Source organism: Pogonomyrmex barbatus, unplaced genomic scaffold (genome assembly GCF_055798465.1).
Source record: "Pogonomyrmex barbatus isolate J1 unplaced genomic scaffold, ASM5579846v1 scaffold6, whole genome shotgun sequence".
Lineage (NCBI taxonomy): Eukaryota > Metazoa > Arthropoda > Insecta > Hymenoptera > Formicidae > Pogonomyrmex > Pogonomyrmex barbatus.
Window position 1 is genome coordinate 10,256,540 of NW_028297160.1, and position 19,105 is coordinate 10,275,644.

At 35.6% G+C, this 19,105-nt stretch overlaps 3 protein-coding genes across 11 annotated transcripts; 2 read left to right on the forward strand and 1 right to left on the reverse strand.

Moving 5' to 3' along the window:
- The first annotated feature begins 421 nt into the window (after positions 1 to 421).
- Positions 422 to 11,140, forward strand: LOC105432858 (uncharacterized). 5 transcript variants are annotated; one of them, XM_025219780.2, is made up of 29 exons: positions 422 to 903; positions 2,079 to 2,177; positions 2,252 to 2,332; positions 2,526 to 2,683; positions 2,827 to 2,918; positions 3,169 to 3,255; positions 3,658 to 3,823; positions 3,937 to 4,162; positions 5,231 to 5,384; positions 5,448 to 5,577; positions 5,653 to 5,883; positions 5,956 to 6,129; positions 6,242 to 6,402; positions 6,507 to 6,789; positions 6,879 to 6,993; positions 7,100 to 7,214; positions 7,320 to 7,442; positions 7,632 to 7,982; positions 8,120 to 8,290; positions 8,383 to 8,538; positions 8,616 to 8,723; positions 8,839 to 9,114; positions 9,216 to 9,270; positions 9,350 to 9,488; positions 9,578 to 9,686; positions 9,996 to 10,102; positions 10,209 to 10,350; positions 10,430 to 10,533; positions 10,650 to 11,140. In XM_025219780.2, the coding sequence occupies exons 2-29, from the start codon at positions 2,080 to 2,082 to the stop codon at positions 10,717 to 10,719; spliced, it is 4,182 nt and encodes a 1,393-aa protein (XP_025075565.2). In that variant the 5' UTR covers positions 422 to 903; position 2,079; the 3' UTR covers positions 10,720 to 11,140. The 5 variants fall into 5 exon arrangements, with proteins under 5 accessions (XP_025075565.2, XP_011646127.2, XP_011646129.2 ...); XM_011647825.3 differs by having other exon boundaries at positions 423 to 863; XM_089082722.1 differs by lacking the exon at positions 422 to 903 and adding an exon at positions 915 to 1,133.
- Positions 11,128 to 14,566, reverse strand: LOC105432854 (G patch domain-containing protein 1 homolog). 2 transcript variants are annotated; one of them, XM_011647820.3, is made up of 3 exons: positions 14,430 to 14,566; positions 13,979 to 14,351; positions 11,128 to 13,844 (listed from the first exon to the last, which is right to left on the reverse strand). In XM_011647820.3, exons 1-3 carry the CDS (start codon positions 14,491 to 14,493, stop codon positions 11,456 to 11,458), a joined length of 2,826 nt encoding a protein of 941 aa, XP_011646122.2. In that variant the 5' UTR covers positions 14,494 to 14,566; the 3' UTR covers positions 11,128 to 11,455. The 2 variants fall into 2 exon arrangements, with proteins under 2 accessions (XP_011646122.2, XP_011646123.2); XM_011647821.3 differs by lacking the exon at positions 14,430 to 14,566 and having other exon boundaries at positions 13,975 to 14,112.
- A 134-nt stretch (positions 14,567 to 14,700) lies between these two features.
- Coq9 (ubiquinone biosynthesis protein COQ9, mitochondrial) lies at positions 14,701 to 19,100 on the forward strand. Of its 4 annotated transcripts, none has more exons than XM_089082733.1 (5): positions 14,701 to 14,816; positions 17,713 to 17,907; positions 18,262 to 18,602; positions 18,685 to 18,903; positions 18,979 to 19,100. In XM_089082733.1, the coding sequence occupies exons 1-5, from the start codon at positions 14,804 to 14,806 to the stop codon at positions 19,003 to 19,005; spliced, it is 795 nt and encodes a 264-aa protein (XP_088938859.1). In that variant the 5' UTR covers positions 14,701 to 14,803; the 3' UTR covers positions 19,006 to 19,100. The 4 variants fall into 4 exon arrangements, with proteins under 4 accessions (XP_088938859.1, XP_011646126.2, XP_088938856.1 ...); XM_011647824.3 differs by lacking the exon at positions 14,701 to 14,816 and adding an exon at positions 15,030 to 15,169; XM_089082730.1 differs by lacking the exon at positions 14,701 to 14,816 and adding an exon at positions 15,678 to 16,572.
- The last annotated feature ends 5 nt before the right edge of the window (positions 19,101 to 19,105 follow it).

A 19,105-nucleotide genomic window follows, 5' to 3' on the forward strand; every position in this document is an offset into this window, starting at 1 on the left:
CTTTCTTTCTTTATGCCCACTTGCTTTGTTTTAATTTTTTTGTTATGTATATACCTCTCGATTTTCCTTTTTTTTTTTTATTATGAAACTTTTATTCTATTTTATTTTTTTAAATCGCAATTATATAGCAACTGTTTTCAGATTAACATAAATCGTAAATGCAAAATTGATCATCCACTTTCAAAGACGTTTGAAGTGTGACGATTCGAGGAAATTTTCCAAGAAATGAATTTCATCAAGATAAAAAGTAATCTCCTCCGACCGCGATTTCCCAGATCTGATTGCGACTTGGTAGCTTCCGCTCGCGCAATTAAAAAAAAGTGAATGAAAGCGAAACTTCGCTTCGCGCGTGCACGCACGCATACGACATGCGCTCAAGATGTCTTCTTCGTGCTTCCCTTTATAGCTAGAGACAAATATACACCTTGGCGTAGGTCCAATCGCCCGTATATACCCGCACACAGTCTACGGGAAAAACGGACAAACCCCCGTAATAGCGGAGCTGTGTCAGTGCTATTAGTGACGTCGCGCGCGGCGTAGGAATCTCGAACGTGGACGCGTGTAAAAAAAGGAGGAGGAAGAAGAAAAAAAGGAAGAAATGAGCGAGTTCTGCGTATAGGAGCGAGTCGTCTCTCGGGAAAGGGGGCGAGATCGCGAGAAACTACCCCCCCCTGCACGATGCGCCTACTGTCCGATTACGTGATTACGATGCGATTACCGTGCTCATTCGGGAAGATGGAAGAAACGACGAGCGCCGCGACGACGAACGCCCGTTTCTGACCGAGCGACCGACAACAGATCTAGGATAAATTTAATTAACACATCCGCCCGCTGCATTTGGGCTGATATCGAGTGCCGATCGAGTGAGTAGCGTGCCGTACAAATATCGCCGCAACGAATTGCGTAAGAGATATAAATCGACCGAGAGGCGGATAGGCATCGGATGGAAAAGGCGTTCAAATGGAGAACGCGATTAAATCTACCCCGCGCGCATTCCTTCCGGTCCTTGTCTTAGACGTAGACGAGAGAGAAAAAAAAGGGGGGGGGGGGAAAAGAGAAAGAGACGGCGTGGCATTGAAATTTTATAAATAAACCGCCGGCGCGCATGGTTCTCCGAGTGCCACGCTTATTACGTGTGTATTGTCAAAAAATATGTGTGGAGACGACAATGCGATTCCATCAATGTGGAAATGTTCGCTTCTGCGGGAAATTTCCTAATGGAAATCTACTTTTCCGAGCAACTTTGGTTTTCCTATCCTTTAGCATTCATTCATTGTCAACATTCGTTGGAATCTGTTCGTCACAGATTCAATAAATTACAAGCGCGATTTGTTAAATTACGAATTTAAAATTGAAAGTCGCTAATCTAACGAATCGTCACGTTACGTATATTTTTTCATAATTGCATTTAATTACATTTTTCCCGAGGAAGGAAATATTGAAATTATACCGATTTCTTTTTGCTCGTCGTAGGAATTCTTTTCAATAATAATAGATGTTAACGCGCGAAATTCTTTTTCACAGTTTTGCGAGCTTTTTTAAATTTCATCGAGTTAATAGATATGCAGTTGAGTAAGATGAATAATCTGATTAACAACTCAGCTCGATCGACAGCTAATGCCTTTTGTCGCCTAATAAATGTGTTTGTAATATTGACCGGATTTAAATTGTAAATTCTTTAATTTTTTTTTATCGTATTTATGTGTAAACTATGCATTATACATATACATATATTGCTCATTTGCCTTATACAACATTATAGAATCATTATCTCAAACAACATTTCGCGAAACAAAATGTGATTTTATTCTTATTTTTAATTAAAATCTTTCTATGTGTCTTTTAAATATCTTCTAATAATAAATATTTAAACATTGAGATATATATGATATTTTCAAATGAATAAAAATTAAACGGAGATATCAAATATTTGAAAACTTTATGATCGACATTGGATTGTTCCATTTTTTTTTAAATCGCATTTATACACTTTCTTTTTCCTCGGGAGTATTTATTTCATTTCGAATGTAATAAACAACATAAAAAAGTATAATTGAGAAAAAATGATTCGCATATAGGATGCACTCCATGTATTCGTCCAAGAAAGGCGATCCTCTTTGCCCTTTGGGCTTCCATCCGCAGGTTCGATGGCCAACACGTTGCAAACGATGTTTCAGGTAATAAGCAGAAATTTGTTCTGCAAAACTAAGACGAAAAATATACATTTCGAATTAACAATTACGCTCCTCAGGGATTACAAAGAACATGGCGGAAGAAGAAACAGCCTCGGAGACGTCACGTCTTCATCTCCAAGTCTTGCCTCGGATTCACGGTAGGTCCGTCGTCATAAATTGCACGAAATGTTTATTGTTACATAACGCTTTTGTTGTTAGCGTAAGTTAATAAAAAAAAAAATATATATATATATAAAATAATATATCGCAATAGCGACACGTCATTGGTTAATTATGGAGAATCGCGCTGTCGAATAAAAAATTAATTGTTGTCACGAATGAATTTTGAAGCGGTTCGGATAGCAAAAGGACATGGTCTTCCGCTACGAATCTGGCGAAAGACGAAACCAAGAATAATCATTCGCATCCGGCGACGACGGCTGGATGGACATCCCTGATGGATCTCTCCGCCATAGATAAGAATCCAGAGGACGCTACCAAATTAGAAAGTAATAAAAGCGAAGTAATATTAGCGACAGCAGAAAAAAAGTTTTTCATCGGATTAATTACCGAAATTGGCGACTAATGTCAGCTCTTCTTTCTTTTTCCTTAAATCGCAATTAATTTAACGAACGGCCACGTGTCGGCGCAGACGTTAGGAAACCGGCGAAGCTTCAAATAAAAAATGTGATAAGCAACACCAACGGCGGCACTTCGGAAAACGACGTGGAGTTTATAATTCAGGTATCCTCCCCTCGTCTCGATTAACCCTTAATCTGGTATAGCATGGAATGCTTTATGTCGTCGCAGTAAGACACACACGTACACACACGCAGAAACACGCAAAACACATAAAACGCTTATAAACGTCTTCTTTATACAAAGGCGCCTTGTAGTTGTACAGCGGCAGGTAGCGTAGCGGCATTCAATGATAGAAAAGAGTGAGCAAATGTGAAATTCCATTTTGCGCTCTCATTTTGTCACACCACTTTAGGTAAGGAAATCACGACCAGCACCGTCGAAACAGGTGGTTCAGGACGGGTTGGATAGTGTCACGGTAAAGGGACAGGACACCGAGAAGGTGAGACGATCGTCGCTTTCGTTACTTGGACATATCACGAAAATCTTGCTAAATTAATTATGTCGTCCGTCGTTGTGTGCCGTTGTTCCACGTACTCGTACCAAACACTCAGACTCATATAATATTGTGGATTACGAGGCATTCTCGCGAGACTGCGCCAAAATTTTCATTAAAACGCATTACCTCGTCTATAAATGTCGATTAACTCGTTCAGACATTAACTGTATGAGTGAGTCAATGTTACGTCTGCAAATGTACATAACTCGAAGAAAAGTTTGTTTAAAGAAAAGATTTTAGATGCTGTTTCACATAGTAATACGTGATATCTATATATTAAAATACGTAAGTAATATAACTCGATCGAGGAATGTCGATGTTAATGATGATATTTACTCTTCGTAGAGTGAGATAGAAAAATTGAGATCTCAGTTAAACGATATGAAAGCGAGATGCGAGAAAGCGGAGAAGGAAAAAAGCGAGATATTGCTGCGTCGATTGACGACCATGGAGACAATGTCGAACAAATCATCGACGGGAGAAGTGGCGAAGCTGCAGAAGAAAAATGAAGGTATCCGAGTTTACGAAGAATTTACAACAAATTTTTTTTATTAAAAAAATTTTTTTTTTTTTTACTAATTCGATACGATACCCGTCGAATAATATATCACGTGCGTGTTTTAGCACTTGTGCAAGAGAAAAATGTACTGCTGGCGAAGATAAAAAGCTTGGAGAGAGAAGCGATCGGCAAACCGTACAGAGGTGAGAGGGATAAAGCGCACGACGAATTACGTTCGAAACTGAAAGCCGCGGAAAATCTCTGCGAGAGTTTAATGGACGAAAACGAGGATATGAAAAAGGAAATTAGACAATTGGAAGAAGAGATTTATGAGCTGCAGGATAATTTTAGGTACTACATTTTCTCGCGCAACAAAGAATATCATGAAATATCCTATTGAGATTTTCTTGTTGGCGTTATGCATGCTGTATATTGTACGTTTTCAGCGGTTGATATAATAATTTTCTTTATATAATTTCATATATAATAAAAAATTATGTAATAATATTCTATGTGTCTATGTACATTATTTTATGTTACAATTTAGTTTTTATTTTTTAAAACTGATGACTATCGCAATTTTTAATATGTACAGTTATTAAAGAAAGTTTTTAATGTAATATACTAATATATTTAATATGCTTGATTCATCGCTAATGGCGAAATGCGACTCGCCGTATAAAGTGAACGATTCAACAAATAACATTTCTTAACATTGTATATTACGTATCAAGACACCAGTATCTCTGTTCCCGTCAATAAATCACTATTGTTAAATTACAATTTTTATAAAAAAAAAGAAATTCTTTTCACACTCGAAAGTTTTACTCAACATCTTTGCACACGTGGCAGTGCAATTCTGTTGCATATGCGAGGTCGAACCGTTTTATGCAAAAAACGTGAAAGTCTGTTGTATATGTCGGTAATGACGTGTCTCGAACAAGAAGAGCGAAATCTTTTGCAAAATGAGCTATATGTGGATTGTTGCAGGACGACGATTTGGACAGATTTGAGATGTACGTATGTGATCCCAACACGAACGGCACCCGTCTATTTTTTCACCGATTACGGAACCGTGGGATCTTTATTTGGTAAACAAGTCTGTGCAAAGTTAATAAACTTTTTGAACTTTTTTCGCTTTTATGGGATCACATTTATCTTTTTGCGAACGTCCCAATCGGGAGAAAAGTTTAAGTGACAACGAAAAAAAATTCATGTTAAAATTTCACAAAAAAAAAAAATTTCATCACGAGGACCTTCTTATAAAAATCCATTTCTTTCCTAAATTTTATATAAAATTTCTTTCATACCCTTATAAGGAACAGAGATACTTAGACGCGATAAAATCCAAATGATCATGCTACATCGCAACGCACGATGTGTTTTATATATATTTGCAATATAATTTTTGCACATAAGGGACGAACAGGCAGACGAGTATACTCGTTTACGAAAAAGTTTGGAGCAGTCGAACAAAAATTGTCGAATATTGTCGTTCAAATTGCGAAAAGTAGAGCGCAAGGCCGAAGAATTAGAGAACGAACGATCCGCTTTGGAAAAGAAATATGAAGAGGTAAGTATGTGATAATTGTAAAGCAAAATTACATTATATGTAAAATCTTGTTATTTACATTAGGTGAAGAAAACAGAAGAGATTCTGCAGAAACTAAGCGGCGCATTCCAAGACAGAACACAGAAGAAGCCAACGGAATCCACAACAAAGTTGCAACTTAAAAAAATGGTTGACGAAATGGAGAAGGAAATAGGTTTATTGTCTTTTTATGAATTTCGCGTAATTAAATAAATATTTCACTACTATTAACAGATTGTTAACATTTTAGAGGATATGCTGAGTATTTTTACCAACATTAAAAATGGACACAACGTAGATATATCGAATATAAAACCGAAAGAGAATAATAATTTGAAGTATGACAAACTTTTAAAGGAACATGAATTGCTTAAAGAGAAATTGGAATGTGCTATGAAGGAACTGGCGAGCGAAAGAGAGAAGAAGAAGGTTCAACCAACTGTAAAAGTAGAAGATACCAAAAATACGGATTTGCAAAATGGTAAAAGAGAATAAATTTGAATTAAAAAGACTAATATATATCAATATATTTAATTGCTAAATTTTATTACAGTGAAGAAAAAGTTAGACGAAGCAGTTACTTTACGAGAAGCTGAAAGAAAAGCCTGGGATAAAGAGAAACTGGCGCTTTCGGAAGAAAAAGAAAAATTGAAATCTAAACTTTTATCATTATCGTCCGAGAAATTAAAAATTTATAACGAGGTTGTACAACTAAAGAAAGATCTCGGTAAAATTTGAATTTTATTTTTAATTATAGTCATAATCATAATTTTTCTCATAACTCTTGAATATGTTTAATGTATCGAAATATTATTGATAAGTAATTTTCATGAAATTAGAAACAGCTCAATCGTCGGAAAAAAATGCGGCAAAGATGGAAGCAACAATAAATGAAATAAAAGAAAAACTCTCACAGGAACAAGAAAAATGTAAAAGATTACAGGACGATTTGTCATCATACACAGAAAGAGAATCGAAAATGTCGCAATCAATAACATCTGTAAATATCCTTTTTATTTTTGAATCTTATCTTATTATTTATATATAAATTTTACATAAATTTTAAATAATTTATCTGTGGCATGCTTTTTCCGATTAAAATAGATTGAGCAGATGAAAGCCAAGCTCGACGCTGAGGTAAAACGTTTGAAGAAGGAATTAGAAAATACAAAGTCCACCATGTCAACAAAGATCACCGATCTAACTGCAGAACTTGCCGAGCTTAAACGAGAGAAAGAAAAATTAACGGCGCAACTTAACAGTGAAAAAGAGGCACACGAAGCTGAAATAGCGACACTCAAGAAAAAAATAACTTCCTTAGAAAAAGACGGGCTAAATACAAAACGCATAAACGAAATAAAAGAGACTTACAATGAAAAAATATTAAGTATAGTGTCAAAGAATTTTAATTTTAAGATTTAATTAATTTATTTCTCTGAAACATGGAGTTAACGTATTACTATACAAAATTTTTAGATCTTGAGAACGACATTAAGAAACATCAGCGGGAACAAGAGACTCTTACTAAAAAATATCAAGAGCTTACAAACTCAAAGCTGCAACTTGAAAAGAAGAATGAATCTTTGAATAGGTAAACAGCAATTCGACATTAACGATGTGAGGAGTAAGAATTCACTGCCAGCAATATTAAATTGCTTTATGTAATCTTCTTCATTTAATCTTATGTCTTGTTATAGCAAGTGCTCTGAGCACAAGAAGGACTTGAAAAATATGCAAACCGAACTTGAAGAGTTACGTAACTCGATGAGAATAAAAGAGAACGAGTGGCGATTAGAAAAATCTGCTCTTGAGGTACAAAGGTTTCATCGTTATTATTATTAGTATTATTTGTATTATTAGATGCTATTAAAAACTTCTATACCTGAAGGATCTTATCTCGTTGATTTATCATTTTAGGGCCAAATTCGTGACAGCCAGTTACCAAACAAAGTTATCGTGGAAGAATTAAATGACGAAATTAATACAATGAAGAAAGAAAATGCCACTTTATTGGAACGATTGGAAGATACGAGAAAAGTGGTAAGTACATATTCTTTATTAATTAATATTCTATTTTAATATTCTATTTTTTAACAAGGCAAAGAATTAACATTTTGTTATGTATTTTTTATTTTTATATTATTTGAATAATTTTGTAACATTTTTCAAATTTACTTAAATTTCTAATTCTCATTTAAATAAAATGATTTTAATGAATCGAATTTACAGAATGATGACTTGTCTGCAAAACTAAAAGACTATCAAGCAGTTTCCAAAATTCATCAAGCGTTGACACCCGACACCACGGCATTGGAGTCGGAAATTCGAAAATTAAAGAATGCTCTGACAAATATGGAAAAGGCTAAAAAGGCGGATCTCGCGCAGTGTAAAATGCGCTACGAGCATAGAATTACGGCGATCAACGACGAGATACAGGCAATTCAGAATCAATTATCGCGATACAAACGCGAACGCGACACTTATAAGCATATGCTGGAAGGCGCACAAAAAACTATAAGTGAGCTAAAGTCCACGAGACAAGGTAGACTCTCTAATACATCTTCTGGAAAATCGGACGAGGTAAATAATTAATGACTTGTAAACTTAAAATCAATCATGATGCTTATTGATCTTCTTAAGCACTATTCTGATCTGTCTTCTCTATTATTAATTCCTTTTCTATTATATAAGAAATATATTTATTTCTGTTATTTTAGGACGAAGAAACATTGAAAGCCAACGTATTAACGCTAGAAAAACAAATTAGCAGTATGGAAGACGAACTTTCTGAGACAAAGTTAGAAGCGTCCAGACTGAAGGCTGAATTAGTTTCGGAAAAATCAGCTGGTCATGTTAAAGTCTCTGAATTGCAATCCCGAATCAACGAGGCAATTATAAATTATATTTATTAGATAATAAATAAATAATAAATTTCCAAATTTGCTCCTCGTATCCTCATTTGTTTCGTTACGATTTACAGTTGGAGGAAGAGCGATTGCTCACTAGCGGACGTTCGAAGATTCCAGGATTGAAAGTACGCATGGAGCTTGCTTGGCAAAAAGAGAGAGAAGAGCATCAAAGATTATTGCAAGAAACAGCAACGTTAGCGCGAGATTTGCGACAGACATTGTTCGAGGTAATGACTGGCATAATTTAATATGTAAACAAGATGAGACACGGATTTCTTGCGACTGGTACGAGTTATTTTTGCAGATAGAAAGAGAACGCAGCAAAGAGCGGCTTGAAAATAAAAGGAGACAAGATCAGTTGAAGAAAATCTTCGACGAAGAAAAGGAAGAAAACAGGAAGAAATTATCGGAAGTAATAAAAAAAAAAAATCTAAGCGTTCCGAGTATACTTTGCAATGATTAAAAAAAAAAAACTGACTATATATAATTCTCAACTTTTAAAATTGTAATTAATTAATTAATTTTAGTTACAATGCGACCTACTCGAGCTGCGAGATGCGCACGCGAAATTGAGGACGAGCAACGAGAAGATGAGACGCGAGAAAGAGCGACACGAGAAGGAGAGGCAGGAACTCAAAGAAGTTATACTAAATAAATGTAAACTGGAGCAAACTGAATTGCGGAACATTAACATTCTTATGCAACAAGTGCAGGATTTGTTACAGTTGTTCCCTGAATTAAATACCGTAACCGAGAACGGCACGCCCGATATATACACGCCAACTCCACCTAGACGATTGAAGGTATAACATATAAACATTCGTATATAATTAGATGCAAGAAAAACGATATAATAATTATTAATATCATTTAAAACTACGCTTTAAAACCGTGCCATTTGTAGGGACCAAAATCAAGAGAATCGTCGCCGATGCTGGAAACAAAGGACGATGTGAAAGGTATTCTGAAATAAAAGCTCAATTGGTTTTTATTATATACGAATAATTTAATGTTATACTAAACCGTGAGAAATTGCAGCAACCCCGATACTCGGTGAGAGAACAGAGAAGTTAGAGTATACTATTAAAAAATTAATGGATGTGGCGAGGGAACTTAAAGAATCGAAGAAAACGGCAGATGAAGCGAATGCAACACGCTTGAAGAAATTGGGGAAGAGGTGAGTTTTTGAGATTTACAATTCGATTTACAATCCGATCTGTCCAAATTATCGAGTATATATGAAAAATGTTACGTTGTTATTTGCAGAGCGACGTCAGTGGAAAGCGATCCAGGAAAAGGAGTGATGTTGAATCGTAGTAAGCCACGTTTGAAGAGAAAGAGTCTTTCTTTGGAACAAACATCTGGGCGTCAAGAGGTGAGTAACAGAATGTTTCATGTATGTAAAAAGTTTCTTCGTGAATTATAGAAAATAGAAATTTATAGTAAATTTATATTTAATTTATAGTAAATTTATATAATTTATTATAGAAAATTATTTCGTGAGATAAAATGATTTCTATATAAACATAACTTTTATTTTTTTACATTTTTTATAAAAAGATTAAAATTTGTTGTGTTTCAATAAATTTCTTAAGAATTGTAATTAACGTATAAAGATCGTATATAGTTTATTTTAAAATTGTAACTTTTCTCTTAATTATTGCAAACTTTTGCTAATTTCCAGTCTCCAGCCATTTGGACAGATAGTAATCTGTCGAGTATGCAATCCTTGGAGGGATCGGAAGTCGAGTCTCGTGGAACTAGTCGACACAGAGATTCCAGTGTAGATAGGTATCAAAATAATATTCGTAATATTATCGTAAAATATCTTGCAAAATACAATATCAATAAGATAATGAACATATTCGACTAAATAATTTTTGAAAATTATATTTAGCCGCCTTTCCGGAGGATCGACAAAAAGCGAAATGTTAGATCGAGACAAGAAATATGGCAAGGGGATAATACGAAAATTAACACATAAATTAACTAAATCATCGAGCGTCGATGACCCGAACATGACTGACTACTCGCTTCAGGCAAGAAGGCATTTCAATATTTGGAATTATTTTTGTTCAAATAGAGCATTATTTATTAAAATGATTAAATATTTGACAGACATCTGGTTCTGAAACCAGCCTCAATGAAAGCAGTAAACTGGAAAAGAAGAATTTAAGGAAGAAATTATCAGCCATGTTCAAAAGAGGTTCAAGAGGCAGCAGGTATGCCAAAAAAAATGAAAATTAAACTATTTATTTATTTAATAAATATAACGAAATAACTTATTAAAAAAGAAAGACATGATAATGTTTAAAAAAAAGTTACGATACCTTTTCAGCATAGAGAAGAAATCTGGATCCGGCAATTCCAGCAGACCTGCTTCGAGGAACTCCATGATGTCGAATTAGTAATCCCACATGTTCGAAACTTATTAAGAGACTTGAGGACAAGACATCATGATTATCATTTCCGAAAAAAAAAAAAAAAAAAAAAAGATAGTTGATACATTCGATGGCACTGTAATTAAAAGGCGAACTGCTCAAATTCAAAAGTGATTCAGATATACCGGGATAATTACGTAAATTTTACTTTAGAAAAAGTATATTCTTGTATGTTGGTAGTGTCAAATGGACTTATTTAAATCCTTAAAATCACATTTGCCTTAATATCCAGTATAAATAATCTCTATTCAATACATCCACTTACGAAAATTTTTCACTAAAAGGATAAAGGACTCGTGCATGATCATGACTGTGTGTATAATATACATATCCTTTGTACAATGTACAATCATTGGGAAATATAATGTACAAAGCTTTGCTGATTGTATCTCGGAATTATTTTAATTGCCTTGTGTATATATCTCTGATCATAAATTGAGATAGAGTTCTTGATATACTTAAAAATCTAGATCGTAATTATATCATATTCTCAATCTATTTTACAGATATAGAGGTATGTATTATGAAACAAGCGTATAAATATTTAATATAACAATAGATGGAATTGTTTTGGATGAACGTAAAGCATCTCAAACATTATATACAATTACATTACGTATTCAACAGATATTTTCATCACATGATTATCAACTGATGATTATTTATATCATTCAAATCGAAGTGATAAAAAAGTGAACAAAAGTCAATGTTTCGAACGTTTCTCTTTCTTAGACTTTTTCTTATGTTTGGGGCTTTTATATTCCTTATGTTCCTTATGCTTATGTTTCTTTTTAGATTTTTTCGCCTTATCTCGCTCCACCCATTTTCCGCCGAGTTTCGAATCCTCCGTAGTTTTCGACACCACAACACTTCGAAATACTGGCTTTAATAACTGGCTGGTATTTCCGGCTTCCGTCGTCATCGCGGGGTTCTCCTGTTTCAACAATCTCTGTGGCAGAGCCGGACCATACATATCCGGTGGTATCGCAGTCGCCGTGTCATCAGATACATCGTTATGATCCGTGAGATCGTTTTGCGATTTATTGGTAGCTGGCAAACTGGTTTCCGAGATTGTAGAAGCCGTGCTTTCATCATTCACGCGTTTCGGTTGCGTCACCAAGCTGTCAAGGTCCAATTTTGCAAAAATACCTCGCGGCGGCGATGTATTTCGCTGAGTATTTATCTCTTTTGGATCTTTCCCGATCAAAACCGATTTGACAGCTTCGCTGTCGACGTTTTCTTCCGTCTCGCTATCAGAATCCTCGCTGCTACTGAGGAAAATTGCCTTAAACAAATCTTTTTTCTCATCTGATTGGTCTTTAAGTGCAGATACCGGTTCTAACACCTCTTCTTCCTTTTCTTCTATTCCCTGAACTGTTTTATTCCCTAAATTATCATCCTCATTTTGTGTGACATTTTTTGATGTTGCGGAAGGAGTACTACGAATACCTTTACCAAAAATCTTCTCATAGGAAGCTTCAAAGATTTTAAACTTCTCGGACACAGGTTCTGAAGATTGATAGATATTAGACGGAATATTATTGGAGGTTGTAATATTGAGAACCGTTTCGTTCACATTTTCTTTCGTTTTCTTTGACAATTGAGGAATTTCTTCCGCTTGTGTCTCAATTGTATCCGTAGCTTTCGTAAATTTAGACGAGCTACACCAATCTAAGGAATCAAAGACCGAGAATCTTGTCGATTTTTGGTTCGTCATGGTCGGAGCGCAGCCGACTTTCGGTTCGGGAATATTGAACCTCTTGCAAACGATACTCGTCGGCTTCCACTCGCTCCGCTGTCGCGTGAGTTTGCCGAACATTTTTAATTTCACTGCTTCTTTTATGTCCTTCTGTGGGTCTGTACTATCCATCGTATGATCAGTGCTATGTACAAATTTATCCGCCATATAATTATTCGATTGCTCCAGCTTTGTCGCTCGCTCGAATTCCTCGCGTTCTTGTTCTCTCTCCCAGTCGGTCATGGAAAGCGGTTGAATACTTTCCAGCTTGTTTTTCTCGTTATTTTTTGAGAAGACAAGGTATTGCTCGAATCGTCTCTGTTTATCTGGATCAGACAGAAACAATTTTGCCGTTTCACTTTTATTCGAGGAATCACTTTCCGTCGATTTATTCGCGTTTAATGTTAACAAAGATTCTTTGAAATCTTCCAACTTCTTTAAACTACCCTTTTCTTGTTCGAAACCGACAACGCCGCCTTTGATAAAATTTTGTGCGTTCAATTTGTCCAACCAAGAATTGCCTATCGTCTTCTGCTGACTCTCCAATTTTCTTCTCTCTTCTATTTGTTGTTTACCATGTAGATTCAAGGTTTTTGAAATAATATTAGAAGCAATAGACGTACTCGTTGGCGTGTGCTTCTTCGAACGTTCGTCAGAATCTTCTAAAATCCGCATTCTATCTATGGCATTTAATGGCTCTTTGCGTTTATTATTTTCTACCGGAGCTGCAATTGGCGGGTAAAATCTACTTTTTCTAATAGCATGTATCGGCGTGAAGTCTTTCGGTAATTCTGGAGGTTTAAAAACTTTCTTGCTCTCTAGTCTCTCCTTCGCGCAGACGAAACCTTCCAGGCAATCTGTTTGCGAACTACTTGGTCCATCTTGAGACCATCTCGTCTTCGTCTTACGTTCAGGACCTAAGGCAAAGTCATAACGCGACATATCTTCTTTCTCATATATGTCCTCGTCATCAGCTTCAAAGGCACCAACTCCAAACGCCTGACCGTGAATCGACAATTTCTTATTTTTATCTTGTACGCAAAATGCTGGGGAATCAAACAGATCAATGTGACCAGAAAGAATTTTCCGCCTATCTAGACCAGAATAACCAATGCCAAAATAGTTATCCTTCGGTTTGCATCGAAAAGGCTCATAATCATCAGGTGCAAATGTAATATTAGATTCATCATCAGAATCCTCAGAATTGCTTCCTATCATTTCGGAATTATCTCGTGCCAATAATTTTTCATTACGCAGCTTTAGCTTTTGCTTTTCTCTCTTTGTCAGTCTGGAACCCACACCTTGACCAAGTTTCCAACCCATTTTCTTAAGTAAGATGATACCCACTGTTTCTCTACAATTATAAACAATAATGATAATTAATGCATTGTTCTGATTCAGTTTCAAGTGAAAATTTTAATAACAATTAGAATTTAAAAATACCAGAGATTAAATGATTTCTACACATTAATTTCTACACATACTAACTTAACAGGCCTTAGAAGCTCCTGTAAAACAGGAGTACCAGGAATAGGGCCTTCTTGGTTTATTCTCTCCCTCTTCTTTCCTCTCTGTCCATGATCAGCATAATCATTGGTAGCTCGAATGCCTTTGGGAGCAATTCCAAAGAGACTCGTATCTTCTTCATCCATGAAATCTTCCGGTCGCTGAACAATGTTGTCTGCCTTGCTACTCCTGGAAGATTTGAACTGTTGCGGTCTCCAGCCATCGCGAGTGCCCACAGTATTGAAGTATCCCGCCGAGAAACCACCTGTAAACGCCCCGTGAAACCTACGCCTACCCTGGGCATCACAGGCGTACTGGTCCTCGATAGTAACGGGTTTCTTTCGCGGGATGTTCTCTGCGGGATTGAAATTCACCAATGTAACGCAATGTTAAGGACATTTACTTTTATTTATTACTACTTTGAATCATATACCTTCATCCAAGGGGTCAAGGGGAACGCCGAACGTTGCGTAATTCTCCTCATCCGAATCAGCCATTTCGCCGTACGACTCTCGCAATCTAAGTTTCTCTTTTTTATGTAACTCAAGCGCAACAAAGTCGCAAGCGATTTTCTTGATCGCTAAATCGCAAGCGAGATCGCACGGACGGCGCGACTTTGAGGTTAGAACGGAGACATTCTTGAGTACACAAAACTTAGCAGACAGCTCCGACGTGGGGCGCGCACGTTCATTGGCGATCAAGGATGAAGCAGTGCCGAACGGGATAAAAAAAAAAAAGAGAGCAAAAAGTGTATCTCGTCTTGATTGGTCGAACACCACGCGAATTTCATGCGCCTCGCCATTCAATATGCGAAAGCCAGGTTAAGTTTATATTTCGCATTCGTCGATCTTGACGTCCGAATCTCGCGAAAGACATAATTAATGCTCAACGGAAATGCAAAAATCGCGCGATTATCCGCTCCGATAAGGTGTCACGCATCCGCGGGAGCAGCTCGTACTTATCTTCGGCCTTAAAAATGCCATGGCGCATTTGCCGGTGTAGATAGCGCGGGCCCGCCTCGAAATTCTCGTCGCGCCTCGAGAACGAATAATATGCACTGATATTCCCTCCAGAATATTCTTAGCGATCGCAACGGTGAGACTCGAGGCCGAGACGGTGATATGGCGATGCTTCATTCGTTTCGTTCTGTCGGGAGTAGACTCGTAGCAGCCAGTAAGTGAATTGTCAACTTGTGCTCGCGCCGAAACTATGAGCCTCCCTTTGTCACGTATTATTTCCCACCGCGCATCCTTCCTAGCGTGTCCATCTTTTCTCATGGGTCTTCTACGACGACCTTCTTTGCTGTAAATGTTTAAATGTTGCTCAACTCTCGTCTAGTCTGCTCGTAAAATTAAATCCTTTGTATAAGATTACTCACTCAGATTAGTGTTATCTCACGTTCTTCTGGTGACGTAACCTTACTTAATAACGCGTCGTATCCCGTGTTCTGTCTCTAAACACAGTCAAGGGAGACACGCGTCCGTGTGCTGTGTGTTTACTTAACGAAAAATTAATATACATCTGATCAACAATTTTGAGAGAGGACGGAAGCAGCACTTGAGATCACGCAAAGTAAATATATGTATATTTAAAAAGAAAAAAATAAACATATTTTTCAAAGAATAATTCATCAGCACGTAATATTTTTTATGTTTCTGACGTTATCAGTTTCATCGCAAAGATGTCGGAAATATTTGTCAAGGGTTTAACTGATCTTCTGGATGAAGGTAAAACCGTGGAAGCCACGCAATATTTTCTCGAAGATCTTGAGATTGTTGAAAAATACTTAAAGGATGTTGTAAGTGCCATTGGCTCATATCTTACAAGTTCAACGTTGAACGAAAATGAAGAGGTATTCGATTGCTGTACATTCATGTTCATACGCATAGCAGAAGAATACAAGCCTATGGAGATCATCTTGGAATTCCTAGAACAATTAACGGACGCGAATGATCATGTAAAGTACTCTAGCATCTTGAGTACGTTACATTTTTGTGTAAACAAAATAGAAGACAAGGGCAAGATTATTGAATGGTGTATCGAAGCAATGAAAACATATATCTCAACTATATTCATGCCAAGTGAAGAAGAAGAAGATCCATACAAAGTTATCAACAATATCAGATGGGTATACGATGCAATCTTATATTTCTTAGACCCATTGGTATCTGAGGCAAGAAAAATCAATTCTACACAGAACGAAGGATCTCTACTCGGGGATAGTCTCTTAAGTTTTCTTATTTACCTGTGTGGGAAACCTTTGTGCTACTTGAATAAATATTTCATTGAAGAACCAAAATATAGACGACATGTGGATATTATACTGCATATGGCATGTCGTCTTGCTGATAATGACATATTATATTTTGTGGACATTGTTAGCAAACGTGAAAGAGGTATTTGTGACAAAGCACAATCCATGGAAACTGAAATTTATGGACGTCATATGCTCTTTGAATTGAGTGATAATATACCAAGTTTGGCCTATGCTAATTTTTATTATCAAGTAATCACTGAGGAAAGATATTGGAAAATGGTACCACAAGTGTACAATCCTTATTATATTTTGGAGACATGTGCGTATTTTTTCAAAATATTGTTTTGCAAAGAATATTTAGTTTCTGATGGAATAATTTTCATGGAGACCATTCTAAAGCGTGTTCCATCTTGTTCCGTAAATTCTGAAATGTTGAGACTTGAGATATTTACAGAATTGTTCCATTCAATCATTAATGTGATGACTTATCATAATAATGATACAGACCGAAAAAAAGCAGTAGATATTTTCCAAGAGTATATCAAAATATTTGATATGGAGAGTAGATATAATATTATTTTATATTTATATGAAAATAGTCAGCATTCTGGCTTGCTCAGCGTCATTACTGGCATATTTAAATCTTGTATTATTCAATGTCTGGACTCGAGTCCACAAAATCCCCAATTTCTTGGAAAAAACATGAAGGTGTTATTGAAAAAGGCTTGCAATTTGCCACATGGAAGTAAATCCGACATGGTAGAATTAGGAGATGAAATTATTACTGCTCTGAATTTGTTGAGATTCTTGTTTATTAGAGATACAAATAATGACACGGGTATCTGGAGTATGGCAGATAGTTTAAAAAATGATTTCTTACATCCATTGAGAGAAGGTATAGACTTGTGCAAAGCACATTGGAGAGTGAACAAAAAAGATTTGGAGCAACAGAGAAAGGATTTGCAGAAAAGAAATTTCGATTCTAAGGAATATGATTTTGACAACGCGATGAAAGTTCATATAGACATTCCGTTGAATGTTGGTGGTAAAAAATTACCGAACATGCCGCTCCCTGAACAAATTTCCTTTTGTTCTCAAGTGCTAAATGGTCTAGATATAATGGAAAGTATTCTTGTTCGAGTTAATGAATGCATAGATATACATGAAAAACCCAAGGAAAACGTCTAAATATAAACTCTACTTAAGTACAAATAAAACCAACCATGAAAGTTACTATATATATATTATTTAGTTATATTATGCGTTATCAAACATGAAAATTTTTACTATTGTAAAACTGTAATTACAATTTAAGGTTTAATAAAAGATTTTTTAAATGTATATTTGGTTCATCAATTAATGTCAGTATGTCTGCAATAATAATATTAATTTTTATGTCATGGATTTATTTGTAACATATTTAATATAGATACTTTTAAAGATATGTCGATTTTAACAGGTTGTAGACGTTTATGGACTTCCAGGACTTTGCTAGTCGATCAAATTGAAAAAGATAATGTCAGAAAGGAATCGCAAGAATCTACTTATGAAGAAAATGACGAGGAGTATGAGAAAAATATTAAGATAAAAATACTTGGCGCTTCTCTAAAATTTGTTCCTGATATGGGATGGAGCAAACAAGCTATAAGTGCCGGTAATTCACTATTTTTTTTATATATTTTTATAAAATAAAGGTATTAAAAAATCAAAATAGATCAATATTAATCAGTGTTTTATTATAAAATGTAGATGATACCTGAAACATATGTAAATGTCTGTCTCATGCAAAAATCTATATAAAAAATATAATTCATGATTAAAAATTTAATAACTTTTTTATGCAACTATATTTTCAAATGTAGATTGTAATTATAATTGCATTAAATTTAAATTTATTATACTAAATTCAATTGACTATTGTTTGTCCTCTTAATTTGCCGTCTTTAATATGTGTTATCTTAAAATACAAACGAAATAAAATGATGTAATCGAAAGCTACGTGCCGAAGGTGCTGAATCAATCGGATATCCGGGTGTGATACACGGACTATTTCCAAACGGTGGCGCAGATTTAGTACAGCATTTTTACTTTATATGCAACCAGCAATTAAATCAAATCCTGAAGAAAGAAGCACTGGCCATCGAAGCAAATCCGCCGAGTCGGAAGACACCAGAACAACAAGTTCGCGATGCCGTGGAAACACGGTTAAGAATGGTGATTCCCTACAAGAAAACCTGGCCACAGGCAATGGCTATTATGACCTTACCGCCGAATGTACCGACTGCTTTAGCGAATTTATTAACTTTAGTCGATGATATTTGCTATTATGCCGGCGATAGGTCTGTCGATGTAAGTCGTATCTCTTTATCCATTAAAATAAGAAAAATATTCCAAATATTGTATTTTAAACAGTGCACATTACTTTAATTAGATCAATTGGTATGTTAGAAGAGTGATACTAGCAACTATTTACAAAACCACTGAATTGTACATGTTGCAAGATACGAGTGAAGATCACAGAGAAACCTGGCTATTTCTAGAGAGATTAATAAATGATGCTGTACAAATACAAACGGCGCTTTTCATTTCCGCCAAACCAGACGAGACTCTAAACCGTGTTACAGAAACAGCTACTGCTGCTTTTATAACGGTAAATTATTTACAGTAGATTGTAATCGAAATGCTTTGATACATTTTCTATATATAATTACCTTTTCTGTTTTAGGCCCGAAATATACTTGGGTTGAATTAAAACATGTTAAAAATATTTAGGGAATAGAGAAATTCTATAGATGTTCTTAAATAAGAATAATTAAAATATTTCTTAATAAAATTAAAAGAAAAGTTCATTT

What these genes read in the sequence shown, in the direction of transcription:
- LOC105432858 (XM_025219780.2), top strand. Translation starts at nt 2,080, where the DNA reads ATGCACTCCATGTATTCGTCCAAGAAAGGCGATCCTCTTTGCCCTTTG. An exon ending in AAGAATGAATCTTTGAATAG is followed by an intron (nt 6,994 to 7,099) that starts GTAAACAGCAAT and finishes GTCTTGTTATAG; the next exon opens with CAAGTGCTCTGAGCACAAGA. An exon ending in ACAGGAAGAAATTATCGGAA is followed by an intron (nt 8,724 to 8,838) that starts GTAATAAAAAAA and finishes AATTAATTTTAG; the next exon opens with TTACAATGCGACCTACTCGA.
- LOC105432854 (XM_011647820.3), bottom strand. Translation starts at nt 14,493, where the DNA reads ATGGCTGATTCGGATGAGGAGAATTACGCAACGTTCGGCGTTCCCCTT. An exon ending in CCTTGACCCCTTGGATGAAG is followed by an intron (nt 14,352 to 14,429) that starts GTATATGATTCA and finishes TCAATCCCGCAG; the next exon opens with AGAACATCCCGCGAAAGAAA. An exon ending in GAGCTTCTAAGGCCTGTTAA is followed by an intron (nt 13,845 to 13,978) that starts GTTAGTATGTGT and finishes TTATAATTGTAG; the next exon opens with AGAAACAGTGGGTATCATCT.
- Coq9 (XM_089082730.1), top strand. Translation starts at nt 15,678, where the DNA reads ATGTCGGAAATATTTGTCAAGGGTTTAACTGATCTTCTGGATGAAGGT. An exon ending in TTATTATATTTTGGAGACAT is followed by an intron (nt 16,573 to 17,712) that starts GTGCGTATTTTT and finishes CGATTTTAACAG; the next exon opens with GTTGTAGACGTTTATGGACT. An exon ending in CAAACAAGCTATAAGTGCCG is followed by an intron (nt 17,908 to 18,261) that starts GTAATTCACTAT and finishes TACGTGCCGAAG; the next exon opens with GTGCTGAATCAATCGGATAT.